Here is a 22,296-nt window from a genome sequence, read left to right as displayed (position 1 = left end):
GATGTATTCAGTCCACAAGTAAAGTCCATTAAAACACTGGGCTATACTTGCAATCATGAGACTTTGACCAAATGTACAGAAGCAGAATGGTTCCTCTGGATTAAACTGAATCCAAAGCACAGATGCAGCTGTATAGCAATTTTAAGTGGTGGAGACACCAATTCAAGAGATTCCCTCCTCCTCTTGCAGAAAACATTAATAGTTAATCCACATGGACTAAAATCAAGCCAGGAATAATCCTTAGTTGTATAAAATCTAAGTTAAATTTTAATATGGGGCACAGTATAATGTAAAGCAGTGCTTCTCAAACTTTAATATGCACACAAATCATTTGGGGAATCTTGTTAAAATGCAGGTTTGATTCAGTAGGAGTTAGTGGCTAAACTTTTGCTTGTTTTGTTGTTGTTTGTTTTGTACTGCAATTTAAGCCATGGGGGACTCTGACCACTAAGCTACATCCAAAGTCCTTTTTTTATTTATTTTGAGACATGGTCCCTCTAAATTGCTGAGGGTTTTGCTAAGATCACTGCAGCTGTATTTGAACTACAAACTTCCAGCCTCGCCTCCTAAATCAATGAGATTACAGGTATGTGGCAGCCTGCCTCCAGCACCACCATATCCACCAAGTTTTGCGTTTCTTTATGTTCCAAAGTCTGGCCAATTGCTTCTGATCTGTGGGTCAGAATGAGTAGAAACCTATTAGGTCTGTGACCTTGATCTGGTTCTTAACCTGTCTGACCCTAAGTTTAACCAGTTTAACCGTTATATATTTTTTAGGCCATAGCAAAGATTCAAATTTAATTAACTGAGTAAAGTGTCTGTCTAATGGAGTCCATAGAAAATAACAAAATTATTATCACACTAGTTAAAATTACATCTCTGGGAACCATGATACTAAAGCTAACATGAACTTGGTCTTCTGTAAAATCAAATGTGCTTTTGTTCATGCTTAACATACAATGGTAATTCATACTTTTTATTTTTAGCATTAAGATTGAAAAAAATTGGGGCTGGGAATGTAGCTCAGTGGTAGAGCACTTGCCTAGTACCTCAATGCCCTGGGTTTGAGCCAGCATTGGGGGAAAAATAAATAAATAAATTTAAAACCTTAATTTTGCTACCAAACAGCTGATTTTAATTTAGTGGGTTTTTTTTTTTTTTAACAAATATACTAAATTCTAACATGTAGGTCTGCAACATTCAAATATTTAATCAAACTGAAGTCAAATCAAAGATTTTTTTTACAAATTCATTTTTGATAAGTGACCTTTTGCATTTAACTTAATCAAAACTTTTTTTAAATTAAAATCACAACATTCAAAAAGCTTATTCTTTTAAAAATGCATTTAGATACAAGTCATTTCTGCAAATATAAACACAAAAATATTTCAACAAACAGGACTTGTGTGATTGTTCTTTCAGAGTCAATGATGTAGGGACCCAAAGTAAAGATACATTTTTCCAGGTAAAGGCAGTTCTTTTGATTCACAGAGGCTTCACAGTAATTCTTACTCTTTTTCTAGGTTTTATGTATTCCTTCTTTCACTTAGTCTTTCTCAGCATGAGAAACTGATGTGACTCCACTTTTGAGAAACCAGTTTCTACCTCAAGGCCTGTCCAGAGGGAGGGGAAGTGACCCTTGTCCTTGGAAAGACCCACAGACCACTCCTAGGCACATATCCACCCTGCTGAGTTATTTGTCTGTAAATAACAGGAGAGATCTGTGCGCCAGGTGTCCTGGACTCAGTTACCATGGGTGAGGAACCATAGCAACCCCCTAGCAACCACCAATCAGCATGAAAATATCTGAAATGCCAGGTGACCCACCTAGTAGTTTCGGTGATTGTTAACATGATTAGGCAACCCTCCAAGTTTAACCAATCAGATCAAATGTATCCACCTCTTGAACCAACCAATCACCCTTACCCAACTTGTTCCTGCCAGTGAATGTGCTAATCAATGGTAAGATTTGTTGTTGGACTTTCCTGCGATGTGAAATGATTTGCTGTGTGATGTTGTGACACAGAGTATCCCAAAAAAACCTATAAATCCTCACTGAACTAAGGGTCGGTTGGGACTCACTCCCTGGGACTGCTGCTTCGGAAAAGGTTGTGAGTCCAGGCTCAAGCTTGCAATAAAGACCCATTGTGTGACTGCATCAAATTAGGCTCCTGGAGGTCTATTGGGGTCCCATGAATCTGGCATTTCATCTACACACACACACACACACACACACACACACACACTTGCTGAGTAACTACTACTTTTGATCAATTTTCTAAGCAATTTATTTCAAATGTATTCTTTTCCTAAAGGCCTAGCTTATTCCCCTTTAAGGAAAAGTAGTCAATTGAAATCTGTAATTTCATTAACCTTCTCAATTTGAACAGCTGAATCAAGGAAAATGGGTTATAGTTTGCTCTTGGTAAGATTAATAAGCACATATTCTATCTATTATATCTAATCTTGGGTTAATATGCCACTATAAAAGCAAACCAAGAGATAAGCCCAAATAGCTAAGTGCCTCTATATTCCGGAACAAAGATGTGAATCCACCCTTACTAATCTTTTCAACAGATGCTTCAGGTCCCAAAATAATAGAAATGTTCTTTTCAAACATAACCAATTTGTCATAAGGGTACAATAAATAAAGAACTCTCATACATTATTGGTGGGAGTATAAATTAGTACATTTCTAGAAAGCTTTTTGGCAATGTGTATCAGAAAACTACATTTTTTCAGGCAACTATGGTTTAAAAAAAAAGAGAGAGAGACTAACATGCAGGGTGTGCTAACGCAAGCATGTAATCCCAGTTACTCAGGAGGCTGAGACAGGTTTGAGAACAGCCTGAGCAACTTAGTGAGATCCTATCTCAACATAAATTTTTTTAAAAAGGACTGGGATGTAGCTCAGTGGTACAGCACTTGCACTACATGTGCAAGGCCCTGGGTTCAATACCCAATACTGCAAAATAAAATTTTTTTAAAAGCTAATATGAAAAAAAGATTTGTATATCCAGTTACTTTTTTCAGCATTAACAATATCAAATTTTTAAAAAAAATTTAGTTTTTAGTTGTAGTTGGACACAATATCTTTATTTTACTTATTTATTTTTATGTGGTACTGAGGATGAACCCAGGGCCTTGCATGTGCTAGGTGAGCCCTCTACCACTGAGCCAAAACCCCAGCATCTCAAATATTTTTAATATTTTTTAGTTGTAGTTGGACAAAATATCTTTATTTATTTTTATGTGGTGCTGAGGATCGAACCCAGTGCCTCACACATGCAAGGCAAGCGCTCTACCAATGAGCTATATCTCCAGCCCTCAAATTTTTATTATATCCTATATTAATTAAATTATAGGGGAATGTTATGGAGCTATTATAAAATGTTTCCACGGGTTTTTTTTTTTTCAGGACATAGGAAAATGCTCATGATATAATGTTAAATGAAAAAAACAAAACAAGCAAAGAAAAAAAATGCAGAATGTGATCTTGACCATATTTTTAAAAAATACATGCCATATATATATGAAAAGAAACACATTTAGATGTTGTTGTCATCTCTGGGAAGCAGAATTATATGAACTTTTTACTTTATTTCCAGTGATCTACCTTACAAATTTCCTATTATGCATTAATTTTATAGTCATAAAGTTTTGTAATATTAAATTTTGCAGGGTTTTTGTTTGTATAGGGAACTGAACTCAGGGATGCTTAATTACCAAGCCACATTTCCAGCCCTTTTTATTTTATATTTTTTAGTGTTGACAGACCTTTATTTTATTCATTTATTAATATGCGGTGCTGAGAATTGAACCCAGTGGCTCACACATGTGAGGCAACCACTCTACCATTGAGCCACAACCCTAGCCGCCCCCCCCACCCCAGCTTTTATTTTTAATTTAGTGAGACAGTTCTCACTAAACTGCTGAGGGCCTACTAAATTGTAGAGACGGGTTTCAAACTTATGAACCTCCGGCCTCAGCCTCCTAATTCATTGGGATTACAGGCATGCACCAACCACATTACCCAGCAAATTTTGTGTTTTATAAATGACTTTAAAATGCAAGCATTCCTACTCTTTTTAAAACTTGGGGGATTTTGCTGTTGTTGTTGTTTTGTTTTTGTTTTTGTAGTACTAGGAATTGAACCCAGGATTTTATACATGCTAGGGAAGAGCTCTACCAACTGAGCTACATTCCCAGGCCTAAAACCTTGTATTTTTAAAATAACAACCATCAAAACTACACTTATCTTTACAGGAATTTGATTTACTTTACAAATGCTTTATCTTTTCATGTTTAAAGATTTTTAAGACAGGAATAACAAAAATAAAATGTTACTCTGATTTTCTTGGTTAATTTTAAATTGCAACTTCACAAAAGTTAAAAGTATAAATACCAGTTTCGAATTGTGCATAAAAGCTCAGTTGCCATCACATGAATGTGGAGTGTTTTCCCTGTATGTTACTTAAAATATATACCCTCATTTAATAATTGATGAAAATAATCTTTTTTAAGCAATCTATATCATACTTCAAAAAGAGAAACTTCTTAAAACTTGTCTCCCTGAAATTAGTATTGTTCCACAGTACATAGTTCAGAAGCCTGTGAATATAAAGATGGGAATTCTTTTTTTTTTAATATATTTTAAATACTTTTATTTTATTTATTTATTTATTTATTTATTTTTACGTGGTACTAAGGTTGAAACCCAGTACCTCACACATTCTAGGCAAGTGCTCTGCAAATTAGCTACAGCCCCAGCCCAAAGATGGGAATTCTGATCCGGCACCTATCAATAACAGTACTATTTTTCACAAATCATTACCTGTTTTACCATCAGTTTCCTAATCTTCAACACAAAGGAGTGTGTTATTGGTGACATCTCAAGACCTTGTCAATTCTTATTAGACAGTAAAGGAAAAACTGTCTATTTGTGTCTCAATACATATTGCTTTTTTAAGAGCTGATCAATTTTAATTAGTTTCAGAATGGACAAGGTTATTCAAAGAAATGTTGCTAAACATATTAGTTCTCTTCTCCAAAAGGAATCATAAAACTTTATTATTTTCTTTTATTACCTGTATATTCTTATGTCATATTTCACTTTAACATCACACATTTGAATAGAATACAATTTTTAAAGGTAACCTGGCAATTTACTTCCCAGAAGAATTTGAAGACTACAATCACATTTGATAGATCGAACTTTATTTAGTAGGAGTTTTTAGCAAAACTCCCTTCCCAGGCACACCCACACAGTGCTTCTTTATTTTCAGTGAACTATATAAATTTCTGAAACTCGAAGAAAACCTCCAACCTAAAAGTACAGTACAATTGTGCTTTCCAATTATTCCTGCTGCAAAGAACATATTTTTAAACTATAAAACTAAATATCACTATCATTTAATAATGAAAAGGACATTTTATTTTAAAACAGTTTTTTTTTTTTTAAGAGAGAGAGAGAGAGAGAATTTTTTAATATTTTTTTTTTTAGTTTTCGCCGGACACAATCTTTGTTTGTATGTGGTGCTGAGGATCGAACCTGGGCCGCACGCATAACCGGCAAGCGCACTACAGCTTGAGCCACATCCCCAGCCCTGAAAAGGACATTTTAATATAAAAATATAGAAAGGACATTACAGATTAAAGACAGTCCTTCCCAGAGAATTGTTTGTAACCTTATATATGTGTTATATTAAAGGTTTTCCTTAATTTATTGTAACACCATAGATCAATCTATTTTATTTCACGAACAAGCTTTCAGGAATTATTCATTCAGTCACTGATCAAATGTTGATTTAGCATCTACTCTGTACACTCAAAACTAGAAATTCAGCAAAGATCAAGAACAAGCTCTGGGATGGTGGCACACACCTATAATTCCCACAATTCAGGAGGATTACAAGTTCAAAACCAGTCTCAGTAGGATTAACAAGACCCTAAACAACCTAGGGAACCCTGTCTCAAAATAAAAAACCAAAAGGGCTGGGGATATCGACCAGTTCAATCCCCAGTACCAAAAACAAACAAAAACCCACGTTCTGCCATTATAGAAATAACATTCTAAAGGAATACAGATGAATAATCAAGCAACAGACAAGAACATCAAGGGATCAAAAGTGCTATGCAGGGCTGGGGCTGGGGCTCAACAGTAGCACACTTGCCTGGCATGTGTGAGGCACTGGGTTCAATTTTTGGCCCCACATGTAAATAAATAAAATAAAGGTCTATCAACAACTAAGAAAAAAAAATTTTTTTAATTGCTATACAGAGAATTAAAACCAGCGGATCAATGTAGAAAAAAATCTCTTTTACATTAGGTAGTCAGGTTCTCTCTCTACAAGGAGAGAAGTGAAGCAAAGCCAAGTGGGGGAAGGGCAATTAGAACAGCCCCAAAAGGAGAACTAGACTGCCAGTGCAAAAAAAGCAAGTGAGAGAGAAAGGAGCTGTATGTGGCCAGTGCAAGCAGCAGATGGGATTGGACTGCTTGAGCCTACGAAGTATTGATTTTGTTATAAGCATGGCAGGAAGCCATCACTGTAATCAAGTTTTAAACAGAGGAATAACATGATCTCATTGTGTGTAAAAGATCATTCTGAGCATAGTATGGAGAATAGAATAGAGGAGCAAGAAAGCAGAAAGACCAAATTAGAAGCCTATTAGAGCAGTTCTGGTAACAGATAACCATACAGATAGTGATGGCCATGAAGAGAAGTAGATGGTTCCAGGAGACATTTTGGAAGTAGACTGACAGGACTTGCTGGTGGACTAAATATGAGGTATCAAGGGAAGAAAGGAATTGAGAGTAACTTCTATATTTGAGACTTGAGAAATTGGGTGAATGGTGCTGCAGTTTTTTCTAGATAAATAGAGAAGACGGGAAAAGCTTACAAGACTGGAGTTCTGGGAAAAGAGAGGAATAAAGAAAAGAGATTTGGAAAACAGGTTTTTCTTTTTAGTCTTTCTTTCTTACTCCTAAGTGCCTACTGTTTTCTATTGATAGACTAAAAACAAATGTCTAGAATTTTACATGCAGTTTCATCTGAATAATATCCTAAGAGAGAAAGTTTTACCTTGGCATCTGCTAGCAGTCATAAGTATATATAAAAGTAGAATGATGCCAGGCACGGTGCTGCATGCCGTAATCCCAGCAATTTGGGAGGCTGAGGCAGGAGGATCATGAATTCAAACCCAGTCTTAGCAACTTAGCAAGACTCTAAGCAACTCAGGGAGACCCTATCTCAAAATAAAATATTAAAAAGGGCTGGAGATGTGGCTCGGCATGTTTTTCAAAATTATTTTACCATAAATGTGACAGATTTTGAATAGCCACAATTTCTTTAAGACGAGTCTATGTCCTCTCCACTTAAATCTGGACCAGCCTGGGGCTCCTTTGACCTATACTATTAGTATGTTGGAAGTGATGCTATGCCAGATACCAGGTAGCCTTTAAGAGGACTACAAACTCCTGCCTTGGTCTCTGGAGGCCTCCAACTGTCATGTAAGTCCAACAACCAAAAGGCTAAGGTTGTGGCTCAGAGGTAGAGCACTCACCTAGCATGTGTTAAGCACTGGGTTTGATCCTGAGCACCACGTGAAAATAAAATAAAGGTATTGTGTCTACCTACAACTAAAAAATAAATGTTTACAAAAAAAAAAAAAAAAAGAAGTTCAACAACCTGACAGAAGAAACTGCACAGAAAAAAGGCTCCCAAACTACAAGAGGGAGAGACACCCCGCTGAGCCAAGCCTTCCAGTCATCCTCACTAGAATACCAAACTGTGAAAAATACATTTTACAGCTCAATTTTCCCTACATATTCATAACTAAAGTAACATTTAATAAAACAATAATTACTCTTAAATACTCCAATGCATTCATATTTCCTTATTTCTCTTATATACTGATTGCACAACACAAATTGATTTATGGGCTAGTTTTGAAAGACATTGTAGTCTGTATTACTCACTTCACAGATGAATACACAAACCTAGACAGAAACCTTAATAAGACCCAGGTGTCCTGATTACTAATCTAAAATCCTTTTCCTTATACCATCTAACAGGCAATAGGTATTACAGTCCATACCAGAAGTCTCTCACAAACTCATAAAATATCCCATAATTGATGTATGTCCTCCTCCTCCCACACTTTTTTTCCTAAGCTTATCAAGCATAATGAAATTGAGGTTTTTAAGTATTATCAGTTGTATTTACTAATCCTATTCTTCAAATAAGCTAACTGTACATTTCATTTCCTCCCCACCTAAATTGAACCCAGGAGTGCTCTACCACTGAGCACAGTACCCCAGTGCCTTTTTATTTTTTTATTTTGAGAGACAGTCTATAAATTGCTGAGGCTGGCCTGGAACTTGCCATCCTTCTGCTTCAGCTTCCAGAGCCATTGGAGTTACAGGAGTGTACCACTAAGCTGGCCTTAACATTTTGCTTCTGTATAAAGGTTACTTTTTATAAACTATATGAGGTCCAAGGCTAATTGTTACCATGAGTCATTTCTAATGGAAAAGACTTCACTGCTGCCATCTCAGATGTGGTAAATGTTTTTATAGGATTTTAAATGATGAATAGTATTAAAAGATTAACAGCTTTTTAGAAGATTACTAGTAATTGTTCCACGTATTATATAGGAATACTTCTTGAAGCAAAGAGCCTGTTTGATTTTTTTCATCCTATAAGTTACATATTTTTAAAAAATTTTTCCCCAGATCTTTATTTGGTGCAGTAACGTTGTACATAATGGTGGGATTTGTTGTTACATATTTGTACATGCACTACAAATCACTGCTGATTGTTATTCATACAAGACCAGAAAATTGCAAGTAATTACTAACAATATTAAAATAAGACAGATCCAGGTCTGATCCTATCTTGGCCACTTAAAACTGTCATCACAGTCACATCATTTAAACTGTCTAACCCTTAGTTTTTTCATCTGCAAAAGAGTATGGGTTATCCTACTTTGTTTTAATAATAGCAACTTTATTATTATTAATAAATGTTAACTAGAATATTAAAACTTCTCTTAACTGGAATATTTTAATTATAAAACACAAGCCAAATTTGTTTCATTAGAAAACACAATCTGCTCAAAATTCAAACTCAACAAGTTAAACCATTTGCAAAGCACGCCATTAAGTATATCCTCACAAATTTATTCTTGGGTTCTAAACATTTATTCTTGGGTTAGAAAAAGCTACATTTGTGTGAATGAGAAAACTTTAAAGACAAAAGTCTAAACCAGATTATAAAACACAATGCTACAAGATTTCTTTAAGTAGTGTGCTTATCTAGCATATACAGAATTTTCTCCCTCTTCCTCTGTTGTGTTTATTGTATATATATTTTTTTCATAAGGTAATATAAACAGCAAGAAAGGGTGAGTCAAAGGTCCTGAGTGTGAAATGAGCACTACTTAACCACTCTGCATCTATTTCCTCAGCTAAAGACATGTTATCTGATGACCTTGTGAGAATCATTAGAAAATGTAAGTGAAAGTACTTGTCATTTCTCATCTAAAAAGGGGGGGGGGGGGAAGCTCCAAAGAAAATACTTTGTTTCTTGTTCCAGGTTCTAGTATAATGACAAGTTACAGTTGTAAAACTAGTGAGATCAAGTCTCACCTCAAATAACACAGCTGTAAGTAACTAGCTGTGTTACTATACTAATGAGACTTAATCTCTATGGGCTTGAATTCTCTCAACTTTATGGTTAAGTACTTCATCAACAATAACAATCTAAAGTCTAAAATATGTTAAAGGAGTTCCCAACAATCACATGAAACTATGAACCACCATTTCAAAGCCATATCTGGATGATTATGAGGTCTGCTGATGCTTTCACACTCAATTCCATGTTTTGCAAGAAACTCTAGAACCTTTCCCACCATGCCTAGATGCCTCTTAGCCATCTCCTACCGGCTACTCCTTCCCCCATTCCCATTAGCATTCCCAAGCAGTCTTTGGAAATATCAAAGTAGTTTTCTCAATGGGAAAGGCTGAGAGAGCCTGCCCTAACCTGTTTTATGAGTTAAAGTAATATCTACACAAACAAAACATTTAAAGACCTCTACAACTGACTTGATATCTAAGGGTTATTAATGAGTCTTCTCAAAAATATGATCAAGCTTCACAGGGAACTGAGGTCAAAGATCTCTGATGTAGTGGTTTTTCTCTAGTGGAAAAATGTACTTATTTGTACTGAATCTAGGGAAGGAATGTTACAGAGAACTTATATATTTTTCTACAGAATATCCTTGTACTCAAACATAAGAATGAATACATTCAAAGAAGTCAAACTTACCATGTAAAGAATCTACACTCACGCATACACCAAGATCTTTTTTTGAATTATTTTACTAAAACAATATTTTTAGTACCAAACATTTAGTATTACTTACTGAATTTAATAATGTAGCCATATTTGATTATAATATCTCAAATTCAAATAATCTATGCAATTCCATACATTTAGATAAATACTTACATAAAACAGACAAGACAAAGTAGAATTTTGTCAGCGTATTTTTAACATATGCTTTAATCTGCCCTGTCATGTTATCCCATGCTAAATAATGTAATAAAATCAGTTCATTCTGAGTGTGTGAGAATGACAAACGTAGGTCTGCATACAACAAATGTAGGTCTGCATCATTTCTATAGCTTAATGGATTAAGTGTTCAACCAAACTAAGGCCTAAGTTCTGTAAAGGAAAAACAATTTCAAAAACTACTTTAGGGGGAACTTAAGACTTCCTCAATCGTGGCCATAAAACAAGCAAATGTTAAAATCCCTAATGTGGTTAACTTCAAAGACAGCACAGTGAACTGTTCACTTGCAAAGGAGATAATTTTTTCATATTTCAATTTGTTTACTTGAAAACGTAGATGGTTTTTCAAGAGCTCTAGGGTTCAGAGAGTAAAACACAGTTTATTTTGATGTATCAAGCTTAAAGGAATTCAAAAATATCTCAGACATCTGTATTTGATTCCTTTGCTACATTTTGTTTTCAACTGACCCCTCTTGGATCAGTCAATAGAGACAAACTTCTAAAAAAAGACCATTTGTGGTATTAGCCACAGGTTACAAAGTACCTTACATTACACAGTTTACTATGAAATTCAGAAAAGTATTCTTAACTTTCATTGGTTTGGAAGTTCTAATTACACTGCAAATAGCCTTACTAATTAAGGACTTGCTAACCCTGGGGAAAGAGATTCATCATTCTGATTGAGATCATCTTTTTTGTAAATTCACTCCTCCACCAAATAAGCAATTCTACTACAAGAGAAAGGACACAAAGGAGACAGGTAAGAGTGCCTGGGTGAGCACAAGATGTGGTGGTATAAGCCTATAATCCCAGCTACTAGAGAGGCTGAGGCAGAAAGAAAGCAAGTTCAAGCCCAGCCTGGGCAATGTAGCAAGACCCTGTTTCAAAATAAAATTTTTAATGGGGGCTCAGAATGTAGCTCAAAAGTACAATGCTTGCTTACCATATGCAAGGAGGCCCTGGGTTGGATCCCTCATACCCAAAAAAGAAAAGTCAATGCTGACTATAGACCTTTAATAAAATATAACTGTTTGTAAGAGAAGCAGAATTGTTCTGAGGAAATTTTCCCCATGGACAAATACAAAAAAAAAAAAAAATCATCACTATGGTCAAAGCTCACTACAGTCACTAGAAAGAACAGAGATGCAGGTGAGAAATCGATTTCTTGCTTCTACTGTCTCTGCTATCCTCCAGTGTCAGAATGATATTGCATACAAACTTACTCCATATGACAAATATTTTAACATATTTCAAAGGACCAAGACTATTTTAAAGTAAGGTTCTATCAACTGTCATAAATATGTAAGAACTTATACACAATTCCATTTTACACCATCTTTAAAGGGTCAAGAATTCAGGGCTGGGAAGCCAGGCATGGTGGCGCACACCTTGTAATCCCAGCAGCTTGGGAGGCTGAGACAGGAGGATCACTAATTCAAAGCCAGCCTCAGCAAAATTGAGGTGCTAAGCAACTCAGTGAGACCTTACCTCTAAATACCAAAAAAAAAAAAAAAAGAGAGAGAGAGAATTCGGGGCTGGGAATGTAAAGTATCAGTAGAGCACTTGCCTAGCATTCACAAGGCTCTGAGTTCGATCACCAGCAACACAGACACATACAGACACACATATTGAGTTAAGAATTCATTAATTCAACAAAACTTTAGAGCCTGTTATGTTGCAATGAAATCATAAGTCATAAGGCACTGAGGATTATTCAATAGTTTTCTAATTCAAATAGTAATACGTCAGATTAAAAAAAAAGATGCATGTATACTGTACACTGCAGTAATGCAAAATATAAATAACCAGAAGAGCCATTTCCAAACTGGATCAGTAGAAAAGTTTTATAAAGATGATAGATTTTACCTCACACAGTGACGCACACCTGTAATCCCAGAAGTTTAGGAGGCTGAGGCAGGAGAATCACAAGTTCAAAGCCAACCTCAGCAACAGAGAGGCACTAAGCAACTCAGTGAGGCCCTGTCTCCAACAAAATACAAAATAGGTCTGGGGATATGGCTCAGTGGCCAAGTGCCCGAGTTCAATCCCCGCACCACTCCCAAAATGATAAGATTTCAACTGAACCTTTAAGAATGAAGTTGGTTTTGTTTTGTTTTGGGGGGTGAGGAAATTGGGGGAGAGGAGGAAAGTTGTTTTAATGAATATTTTCTATATGTTACAATAGCTTTTTCTCTTGATAGGGGAAAGACTCTGCCTCCTTTCTCAATGTACAAGATCCTAGTGGAGGTGCTAATTATAGTGTCCCTCTCAACATGGATCCACTTCCCCACATATAGGAACACCACTTACACTCCCTGGTTCCCACATGTTCTAGCACCACCTATATACCAAACACCCCAGGCTGGGGATGGGGAGGAGAAGTATTTGGCCATCCAGGGCTGGCCAAAATCCCACATTTGATGCAGTAATTGATTTAATGCAATATGTAACCCAGATAGAACCAATCAGAATGTTCCCAAAACAGATGTAAAAATAATCTCTTCCTGTGGGCTCACCAGAGTTTGGCCTGGAGTTGAGAATTGCCATCTTTCTTCTTACATTGAGATGGCCCCTTTGAGAAATAAATCTAATACCAGAGGAAAATACAAACAAGAGATGCACTCTTGTTTGTATGGAGTCATACCTGAATGAACTTCCATTTAGGCAGGTCAACTGAATGTCTCAGAAACTTCAAAATTATACCACTAGGGATGCACCAAAGACTAGTCCCACCCTCTAGAAGGCAAGTAGCTAAATGACCACTGCAATATAATTTCTGATGATTTCCCTAATTTGGTGAGTGATTAATTATTACAAAAGCTACCTATGCCTGCAGGTAGTAAAATAGCAGGGTGTACTAGTAACTAAATATGGTTTGCTGTTAAAATAGTGAGGCCCCATTAATAACGGTACCCAAACTAATGTGTCTTGAGAAGAATTTCTTACATAGTAAATGCTATATATATCATCTTAATTCTAGAGAAAGTATGGAAGTCAGCATGCATGCAATGAGAGCCAAAATGCAAAAGAAAACTCACATGTTCTTATGTTGAAAAGTAATTCACTATTTTCAAGATCTGAAGTTTATGAACCAACTTTTTGGCAGGTGGGTGTTGTACAGGGGATTAAACCCCAGGGACTTGCATATGCTAGGCAAGCACTGTACCACCAAGCTACATCCCAACCCTGGTTTTAAACTTTATTTTGAGACAGGGTGTTGCTAATTTACCCAGGCTGGTATCAAACTTGGCAATCCTCTTGCCTCAGCCTCCAAAGAAGGTAGGATATAGGCATACACTTCCTCACCTAGTTGACCAATTTTTTAAAGAAACTGGATAAAGCCACAAGTACAAACATAAATGTGAAAAGTAATACACATAAGTGAGAGCAACAACTCCAAATCCACTTTTAAAAGTATTCAGAGTTTCTTCTTCAAGCATCACGTAAACTTCAATTTGTGATACCACTTCTGTGATAGCTTTCCAAATCTTCAAGTTCAGAAGTTGAAGACAAGTCTTTACCTTGGAGACAAAGAAAATCCTAATAAATCAATGACATCAAAAGAACCAGTATTATGGTAGAGTCCACCAAAAAAGAGATATTTGAAATCAATCTCACACAGAAGTGCAGAATGGTGACTAGAATTAACATCTAGCAATTGATGAGAAATTATTGTTCCCGCACAATATAAAATTTTTAAAAGCTGACTAAATATTTAATAAAGGTCCACAATCCCTTTCTTGAATCCTTGAGGCCAAGTATTTTGGAATTCAGACTGTTAAAGACTTCAGGAAGGCTGACAGACTATATACACTACATATTTTTAAAAAACATATTTTCCAACAGGGATTCATACAACATGCCACTTAACAAACACTGATATTTCTATAGCAAAGCATACATATTTATGTCAAACAAATACTACAGAGAGCTTCATATCAGCTCAAGTTTTATTGCCAAATTAATTCATTTTAAAAGTTATTTTTTTAAATTTCCAGTTTCCAGAGCTTTGGGATTTCAGAAATATGGATCAAAAGATTACAATCTATAATAAAGTTATAATAATTATTTTACAAAGTTTCTGATGTACTTGGTATCCCATAGGTCCTTTCTATAATGATATTTAGCCACTCAGTTCATAGCCAAATATGTATTCAGTGCATACTGCATTTCTGTAGCTTAAAATGAAGTCCTAATATACATGTTTAACACAGAAAAGTTAGAAAACACAAACACACACACAAAAAAAAAATCCACAAACCTCCAACTACATATAACCAATATTAATTTTTTAAGAGGTGGGGTCTTGCTTTGTTACCAAAATACTTATAGTCATTTTGAAATGGTTCTAACATTTCCATTATATTTTGAGTAAATTTATGTCTTGGTGGTGTATTTATTTTCTAAATAAAGGTCTTCCTCAAGTTTTCACAGGCTCAGACTTTCCCGCTCTTTCCCCAGTAGTTTGGGGTATGCCACTCCTATTTATAGAGCCCTTAGGCCCAAATTCAGGGATCAAGTGGTCCCATTCCATATTCCCAAGTAGCTGGGGCTACAAGCACATATCACCATATCCAACTATCACTATGTAATTTCTGGTATCCAAATTTTCACTCTTTCTATATACATTAATATAATTAGGATTAAAATCTCTAAATTTTAATGTGAATGTTTATCCTATTCAAATCTAAATGGCATATTCTTTCAACCTGAGGAATTTAGTTTTTCCATAATTCTGATAAATTCTCACTCATTATCTCTTTCAATATGGTTTCTCCACCATTCACATTATTTCCTTTTCAGAACTCCCAGTTTTACATAAGTTGGTACTTCTCAACAAAAAATTATATCCTTTAATTTCTCTGCGTCATATCTAAATAAACTACTTTCTTCCAATTCATTAATTTTCCTTTCAAATACATCTGGTCTAGAGTTAAATATTTTTTGTTTCAATTTCATTAAGTCCCATTTTTTCTTTTATAGAGCTATCTATTTCAAATCTACCTATTTTTTGATTCATAAAATTTTTTTTGATGACTTTTTTTCCCTCGAGACAGGGGCTCACCATGTTGCCCAGGTTAGTCTTGAACTCACGGACGGGCCCAAGCAATCCTACTGCCTCAGCCTCCTGAGTGGCTGGAACTACAGACCTATGTGCCACCCCACTCAGCTGGGCACTACTTCTTTAATCTTTTTTGAAAGATCCTTAAAATATTTACAGTCATTTAGAAATGGTTCTACTATTTCTATTACATTTTTGAGTTACTTTATCTTCTGGTGCATTTATTTTCTAAATAAAGGTCTTCCTCAGGTTTTCACAGGCTCAGACTTCCCCAGTAATTTAGGGTAGGCCACTCCTATTGTAGTGCCCATGATCAGTGCTCTTGCATTAAGTGATAGTGGGGAAATTTCAGTTCCTGACTCTAAGCCACTTGGCAGCTAGGCCATTTCTGTGTCTTCCATAGCTTTTTAAAGCAATAGCCTGAAGCAAATGAGTTCAGCTTCTTTCAACCCAAGCCACTGCAGCTCCAAGTTTCATCCAGGATATCTGGCTCCAGTTCCCTGCACAGAGTTATTTCCACCAGCTACTGAACCCAGAATCTTAACTGCATATTTCTTTTTCCATGTTAGTTCCTGGAGATGTTTATCTTGTTGAATATATATCTTTTCCTTTTCTTTTTAACTTCATTATTTCTACATTTGGAGCAGAGTAAACAGCCAAGCAGGATAAACAATACCATAACAATAATAGATAACACTTATTGAACACTTACTACTTGCCAATTTTACATTCATTTTCTTCATAAATCCCTCTCAATTATCTTATGAGGTAGATACTCTTATCATACCCATTTTATAGGTGAAAAATCAGAGACATGAGGCAAGCAGACAAACTTCCCAAGATCTCCAGCTAATAAGGACCAAGAGTCAAACCACAGGTCTAATTCCAAAGACTGTTCTTAAACACTGGCTTCCATCCTGACTAGAAAGCTCTTTATAACTTTTTTCTTTCTTTCTTTCTTTTCTCTCCCACTTAACTGTGAACATTTTTGCACACAAGCAGAATTTTAATTGACAGAAGAAAAGTGGAGCCACATTCCAGGTTGAAAAAAAACATTTCAGCTTGATGTTTTATTTAGTGTTACGCAGTCTAGGCCTACACCTAAAACCAGAATAATATCTTCAATCCATAACTTCTTCCTAAAGCCCTTCCCACCTTTCCTGAGCACCAAGCACTTCCATGCCAGTCCATGGGAGGCCCAAACCATCCATGCAAGCTTTCCTCTGGCTTTGTCTCCACTACCCTCACTCTGCCCTAATACATAATAGCCAGAAAAGGAACTTATTAAGACATTCATACAAAGTAACTCAGGTGGCTTTTTAATTCCTTCACAGCCCAAAACCTTAATGTAATTTGTGAATATAAGGCATGCAATACCATCCAAAAACAGCCATCAATTTGAAGCTTCAGTAATAAAAATATAGGGCTTATAAAAGTGAACATTATCATTTCCATTTCATGCAACAAATATTAAGCTCTTAAGGATCAGGCACTGTACAACACACTAGGGACAAAACCATCATACTTTCTCTTTACTAGTCAGCCCTTAGTTTCCTCTTTTAATCCTCACCACTTGGGCCTAGGTTAGTACTTGGATGAGAAGAAGGGATTACTGAAATTGTTGCTAGATCACTTAATAACAGACCGTCCTTAGAATTTTAAAACACAGGGTCCAGAGTGAGGTGAGGGATGAAGGAAATTAATAAAAGAGAGACACAGAAGTGAAACACGTAGGAAGCTGTGTTGGGGGAAAAAAACTCAGTATTTGCTGATTGAAAATTGTAGCCTGTTTCTTTTTAGTATTATTAAAGAGATATGACTCTTGAACATCATTAATTGCTAATGTCAGAGGTAGTAAGGAAGTAGGCTCTTAGGATTCAATCTTTCCTAATATCAACTTCACAGATCAAAAATATTTGCTATGATGAATAAGTAGAACTGTGCCTAACGAAAATAAGGCAGGGCTGGGGGTGTGACTCAGTGGTAGAGCACTTGCCTAGCATGTGTGAGACACTGGTTCAATTCTCAGGACCAAATATAAATAAATAAAGTCTATTGATAACTAAAAAAATATTTAAAAATTTTTTTTAAAAAAGAAGATAAGGTAGGTTGAGCATGGTGGCACACACCTATAATCCCAGCTACTTGAGAGGCTGAGACAGGAGGATCACAAGTTCAAGGCAGGTCTGGGCAAATTAGTGAGGCCCTATCTCAAAATAATAAATAAAAAAGGGCTGGGGATGTAGCTCTGGTAGAGCAACCCTGGGTTTAATCCCCAGTACCACCAAAAAAATTAAAAGGAAAAGGAGGAGGAGGAGGAAGAAGAAGAGAAAAAGAAGACAGAACTTGAAACTGGAGGTGAAGAGACTAGTTAGAAAGACAGTACAAAATCTAAGCAAAATATAAAGTCTAAACTATGGAGAAAAGGAGGCTAATGGTGCCACTGACAAATGCTGAAATCAGGGGAAAAGGTGCAGATTTAAGCTAATAGTTGGATTTAGTTGGTTTTGACTTTGAAGGTCAGCAAGATACTCAGAAGAGCAGTTAAAATTAGGCTGTTCAAACTAAGAGACACAGAGATAGAAAGATCACATATCAAAATGCCCAATATGAAGCCTAAGCCCTCTACCTTTTCTGCTCCAGTCAGGCCAAAACATCTGCAGTTCCCCCAAAGAGGAAACTTTCTACCAGTTCTGTCTCCAAACTAACTTTCCTATAAAGGCAGATACCCTACTTCACACTTAGTTCTAACTTCCAGTCATCTTTAATAATGCTCCAGGAGGCTCAGTTATAGAACACTCACCTGGCATGCATGAGGCACTGGGTCCAATCATCAGTACCACATAAAAAAATAAATAAAAAATAAAGGTATTGTGTTAAAAAAAAAAAAAAAAATGCTCCAGGAATCAATTTCCCAAACCCCACTTAATTCCAAATAGAAGGGTGGAACCTGGTCTTACTCTTTCAACCCAGTTTTTAGTACCATGCCTAAAATAGCATGTACTTGAAAGACAGAGTGAAAGAACAGAATTGGCATGTGCTCAATAAGCCCTGGAAGGTGCTGTATCCTTGTAGAGGTGACAGCAGAAGAAATGAACTTAGATAAGATTTCCAAGGGAAAAAAAAAGAAATCTAAGTAGTCCTAAATATAGGTAATCATCACTTAGGGAGTATTTCCCAAAAATGAATTTTTCCTTTTTTCAGCCTTATCTACTTCACCTGTAACACAAGAACCATTACTCCTTTCTCATAACTGTTGGGAAAATTAAATGAAATAACCTACATAAGACACCTAGTATGTCTGGCACTCCATTACTGAACCCCTCTCCCCAAATCCAGCCAAAAATATTAAAGTCTTTCTTTGCAATTTTAACAACTGCTATACCCTGAAAAGCAACTCAGCCTTTCTAAAACAAAATATATATGAAAAAGAGAGGCTACTCTTATCTGATGCTCTCCCTCAGAGTTTTCTAACCTCAACAATCTTAACAATCTTGGTCAAACAATTCTCTATTGTAAGGGGATGTCCTGTGCATTGTAGATGGCTACCAGCATCCTTAAAATCTACCCACTAACAAGGCACAGAGGCACACACTTATAGTCCTATCAACTCAGGAGGCTGAAGCAGGAAGATTGCATTTTCAAGGGCAGCCTGAGCAATTTAGCAAGACCCTGTCTCAAAATAAAAAGAAAAAGGGCTGGGATTATAGCTCAGTGGTAAAGCATCCCTGGTTTCAATCTCTAGTAAAAAAAACAAACAAAAAAAAAACACTAGTAACACTCACCACCAAAAATGTCTTCAGGGGCTGAGGATATAGCTCAGTGGTAGAACGCTTGCCTAACACATGTGAGGCACTGGCTCCAATCCTCAGCACCACATAAAAATTAACTAATTAATTAATTAATTTAGAAAAGTGTCTTCAGTCTTTGCCAAATTTCCCCTTGGAGACAAAATTTCCCATGGTTGAGAACTATTGCCTGGAGCTAACTGAAATTCTCAGAATACCTAAATTCTTTATCTGACACAAATAAATCTCACTGATTTACTTGTTCCCAGCTGGGCATGGTGGCAAACACTTTTAATCATAGCTACGTGAGAAGCTGGGGCAGGATAATTACATTTGGAGGCCAGCCTGGGCAATTTAGCAAGACCATGCCTCAAAATGAAATAAAAAAGGGCTAGGAATATAACTCAGAGGTAGAGCAGTTGCTTAGCATGTATAAAGCCTTGGATTAATTCCCCAATACCACAAAACAAAAAAGATTCTACACTGACTGACTGAGTCTCCACATTAAATTACACCTAGAGGATAGTGGTGGATGCCTGTAATCTGAGATTTGGGAGGCTGTGGCAGGAAGATCACAAATTCTACACCTGCCTCAGCAACTTGATGACCTTGTGCCTCAAAATAAAAAATTTGAAAGGACTGGGGATAAAGCTCAGTGGTAAAGCACCCCTGGGTTCATCCCCTATACCAAAAATAAATATAATGTTTAGAATGTGTAAGTCATTCTCCTTAACAGTCAAAACTGGTAGCTATCCCTTATCTGTTAAGCAACTTGTCATAGAGTTATTCAGTATAACTCAATGCACTATTACACTGCAAACCTGAAGCCAAACCAATACAGTAAAAAAGAACAGCCAATACCAAATTCAAATTTATCCCAGTACTCAAAATGTCTAATCACTAGGTTAATATTGTATAAAGTGAATAATTTAGTTGTCTAAATAATTTTATGAGGGTTATATAGACACTAAAGATATATCTGTGCTTGTTTTCTTATTGATAAAAGGAGACGATTATAGTGTCTACCTTATAAAGGCTGTCATGGAATTAAGCTAAAATATGTGAAAATGCCAAAACAGTATCTGGTATATACATATTTAAGTATTAAACATTATTATTATCATTATTTTAAAAGATGCACAAGCAAATACTATCTTGTATATTTATATAAAAGTAGGCACAGTAGAGTCAAATAACAAAGATGCCCTGACTTCATATTTGTGTTCTTCAATATTTCATCTGGGCTTCACTATTCTCATATGTAAAATGGGAGTAATTCTTGTCTTAAATTATAGTGCTGTCCAACAAGATAATAAATAGAAAAACACTTTGAAGTGGCTCAACATTATATATAAAGTATTGTTTTTATTAAGACAAAATCGAAAGGCTGTATAATTAGTAGAACCGTAGGGAAAAGATGCATCTGTCTTCCAATTTGGAAGCTTGGTGAAGCAGGCGCCTTTTAAGCAAGCATTCTAATAAAGCACTGAATGGAGAAAGTGCTCGCCTTAAACTCAGGTAGATCTGATTCTAATGCCCCTGCTTTATTCTACCTTAAAATGGTTTGGAAGCTTAAAACAGAAATAGAACATCCTAAATTATTTTAAAAGTTTTATGGTCTTGATATAAGGTAGGAATACATTAAAAGCACTGATAGGGATTTGGCCATTCTCCATTCAAAACAACATGAACACACAACCAAACCCCTAAGTGACCTTTTCTTTTCAATTGTGAATAATTCATTCTGAGATGAAGAAGAGTGATGCTGGAAGAAATGGATAATCAGCAGTGTCCCCAAGGTTTTAAATGTTTGATGTCTATTTTTGGATCAAAAAAAAACAAAAAACAAAATCACAGCCTTCCAATGAACATTTCAAAATCAAAGATTTGCGTGCTGCGTTTTATTCTTATTAGGAAGAAATGTTTTAACAAAGAATTTTTTATGAGTAAAAGTTGCAACATCAATCACGTAAGAGGCAGGTATAACGGGCAGAACTGTCTCCGATGCAGCCAAAAGAATGCAAATAAAAAAGAAAAATCAACCTTTCCTATACATTCAGCCAAATGCCGCCCCCGCAAGGCCTGGGAGCTGGGTTCTGGGTCTGAATCCCTGGTAAAGGGTCTGCAAAGGCGCCGACTTTCAGAGTGTGTAACTGCGGAAAAAAAATATCCCAACACTTTTCGAAAAGTCCCCAAAAATACTATCTTTGCCCTTAGGTAGGGAAGGCGCTGGCCGTGTCGCCGCTTTCTCCTTACCAAGAGAAGATAGCAGCGGCGGATAGTGCTCCAGACTGGTACTCTGGGGGCGCACCAGCCTAGTCCGGGCGGACTCGCACGTGGCGCCGGCAGGAGGATAGGCCCCTTGGCCGGCCGCTTTCGATTGGTCAAGGGCTGCCAGAGCAGAGCCGCACCTGAGTAAGAGGCGACTGAGCCAAACTGAGAAGACGCCAGGCGAGAGGTCGTGGCCAAAAGAGCAACTCCTAGAGGAGCAGGTCCTGCTTATTGGCCCCATGCTGGGAGAACTACAGAAGCCAGCGTGGGTGCTGGCGCAACCCCACGTGGGTCCTGGCCTGCTGCAAGCGCCGTCACCCTCCTCCCCACGTCAGGCAGCGCTCACCTCAGCGCTTGCGGAGCCTCCACCTTCAGCTTTTTAGGCTTCGGTTCTTCCTCAGCTGCTGCCATGTTCGTACTCCCACCTTACTTAGACTCCACCGCACGCCCCGCCCCTCAGCTATCTAGCTCCGCCCCCTCGTCGCATCACCGCCTCCTCTCCCCTAAACCCCGCCCCCGACTCCACCTATTTGGGGGACTCTCGGGTTCAAAACCATTGGCTCTACCTTCTCAGCCCCACAGCAAATGCCCCGCCCCTTGT

The 22,296-nt window shown here is 36.8% G+C and overlaps 1 protein-coding gene across 1 annotated transcript in view; it reads right to left on the bottom strand.

Annotated features, from left to right (window-relative positions):
• The window catches only part of Adk (adenosine kinase), a 479,685-nt gene extending 457,542 nt beyond the window's left edge, over positions 1-22,143 (bottom strand). The window contains exon 1 of the mRNA XM_076834150.1: positions 22,042-22,143. Within this exon, the coding sequence (XP_076690265.1) occupies positions 22,042-22,106 (65 nt within the window). The 5' untranslated portion in view covers positions 22,107-22,143. The remainder of the gene's footprint in view (positions 1-22,041) is intronic.
• Positions 22,144-22,296: the final 153 nt, after the last annotated feature.

The sequence above is a fragment of the Callospermophilus lateralis genome, chromosome 15 (assembly GCF_048772815.1).
Source record: "Callospermophilus lateralis isolate mCalLat2 chromosome 15, mCalLat2.hap1, whole genome shotgun sequence".
In the NCBI taxonomy this organism is placed as follows: domain Eukaryota; kingdom Metazoa; phylum Chordata; class Mammalia; order Rodentia; family Sciuridae; genus Callospermophilus; species Callospermophilus lateralis.
This window is presented reverse-complemented; position numbering and strand designations above follow the sequence as displayed.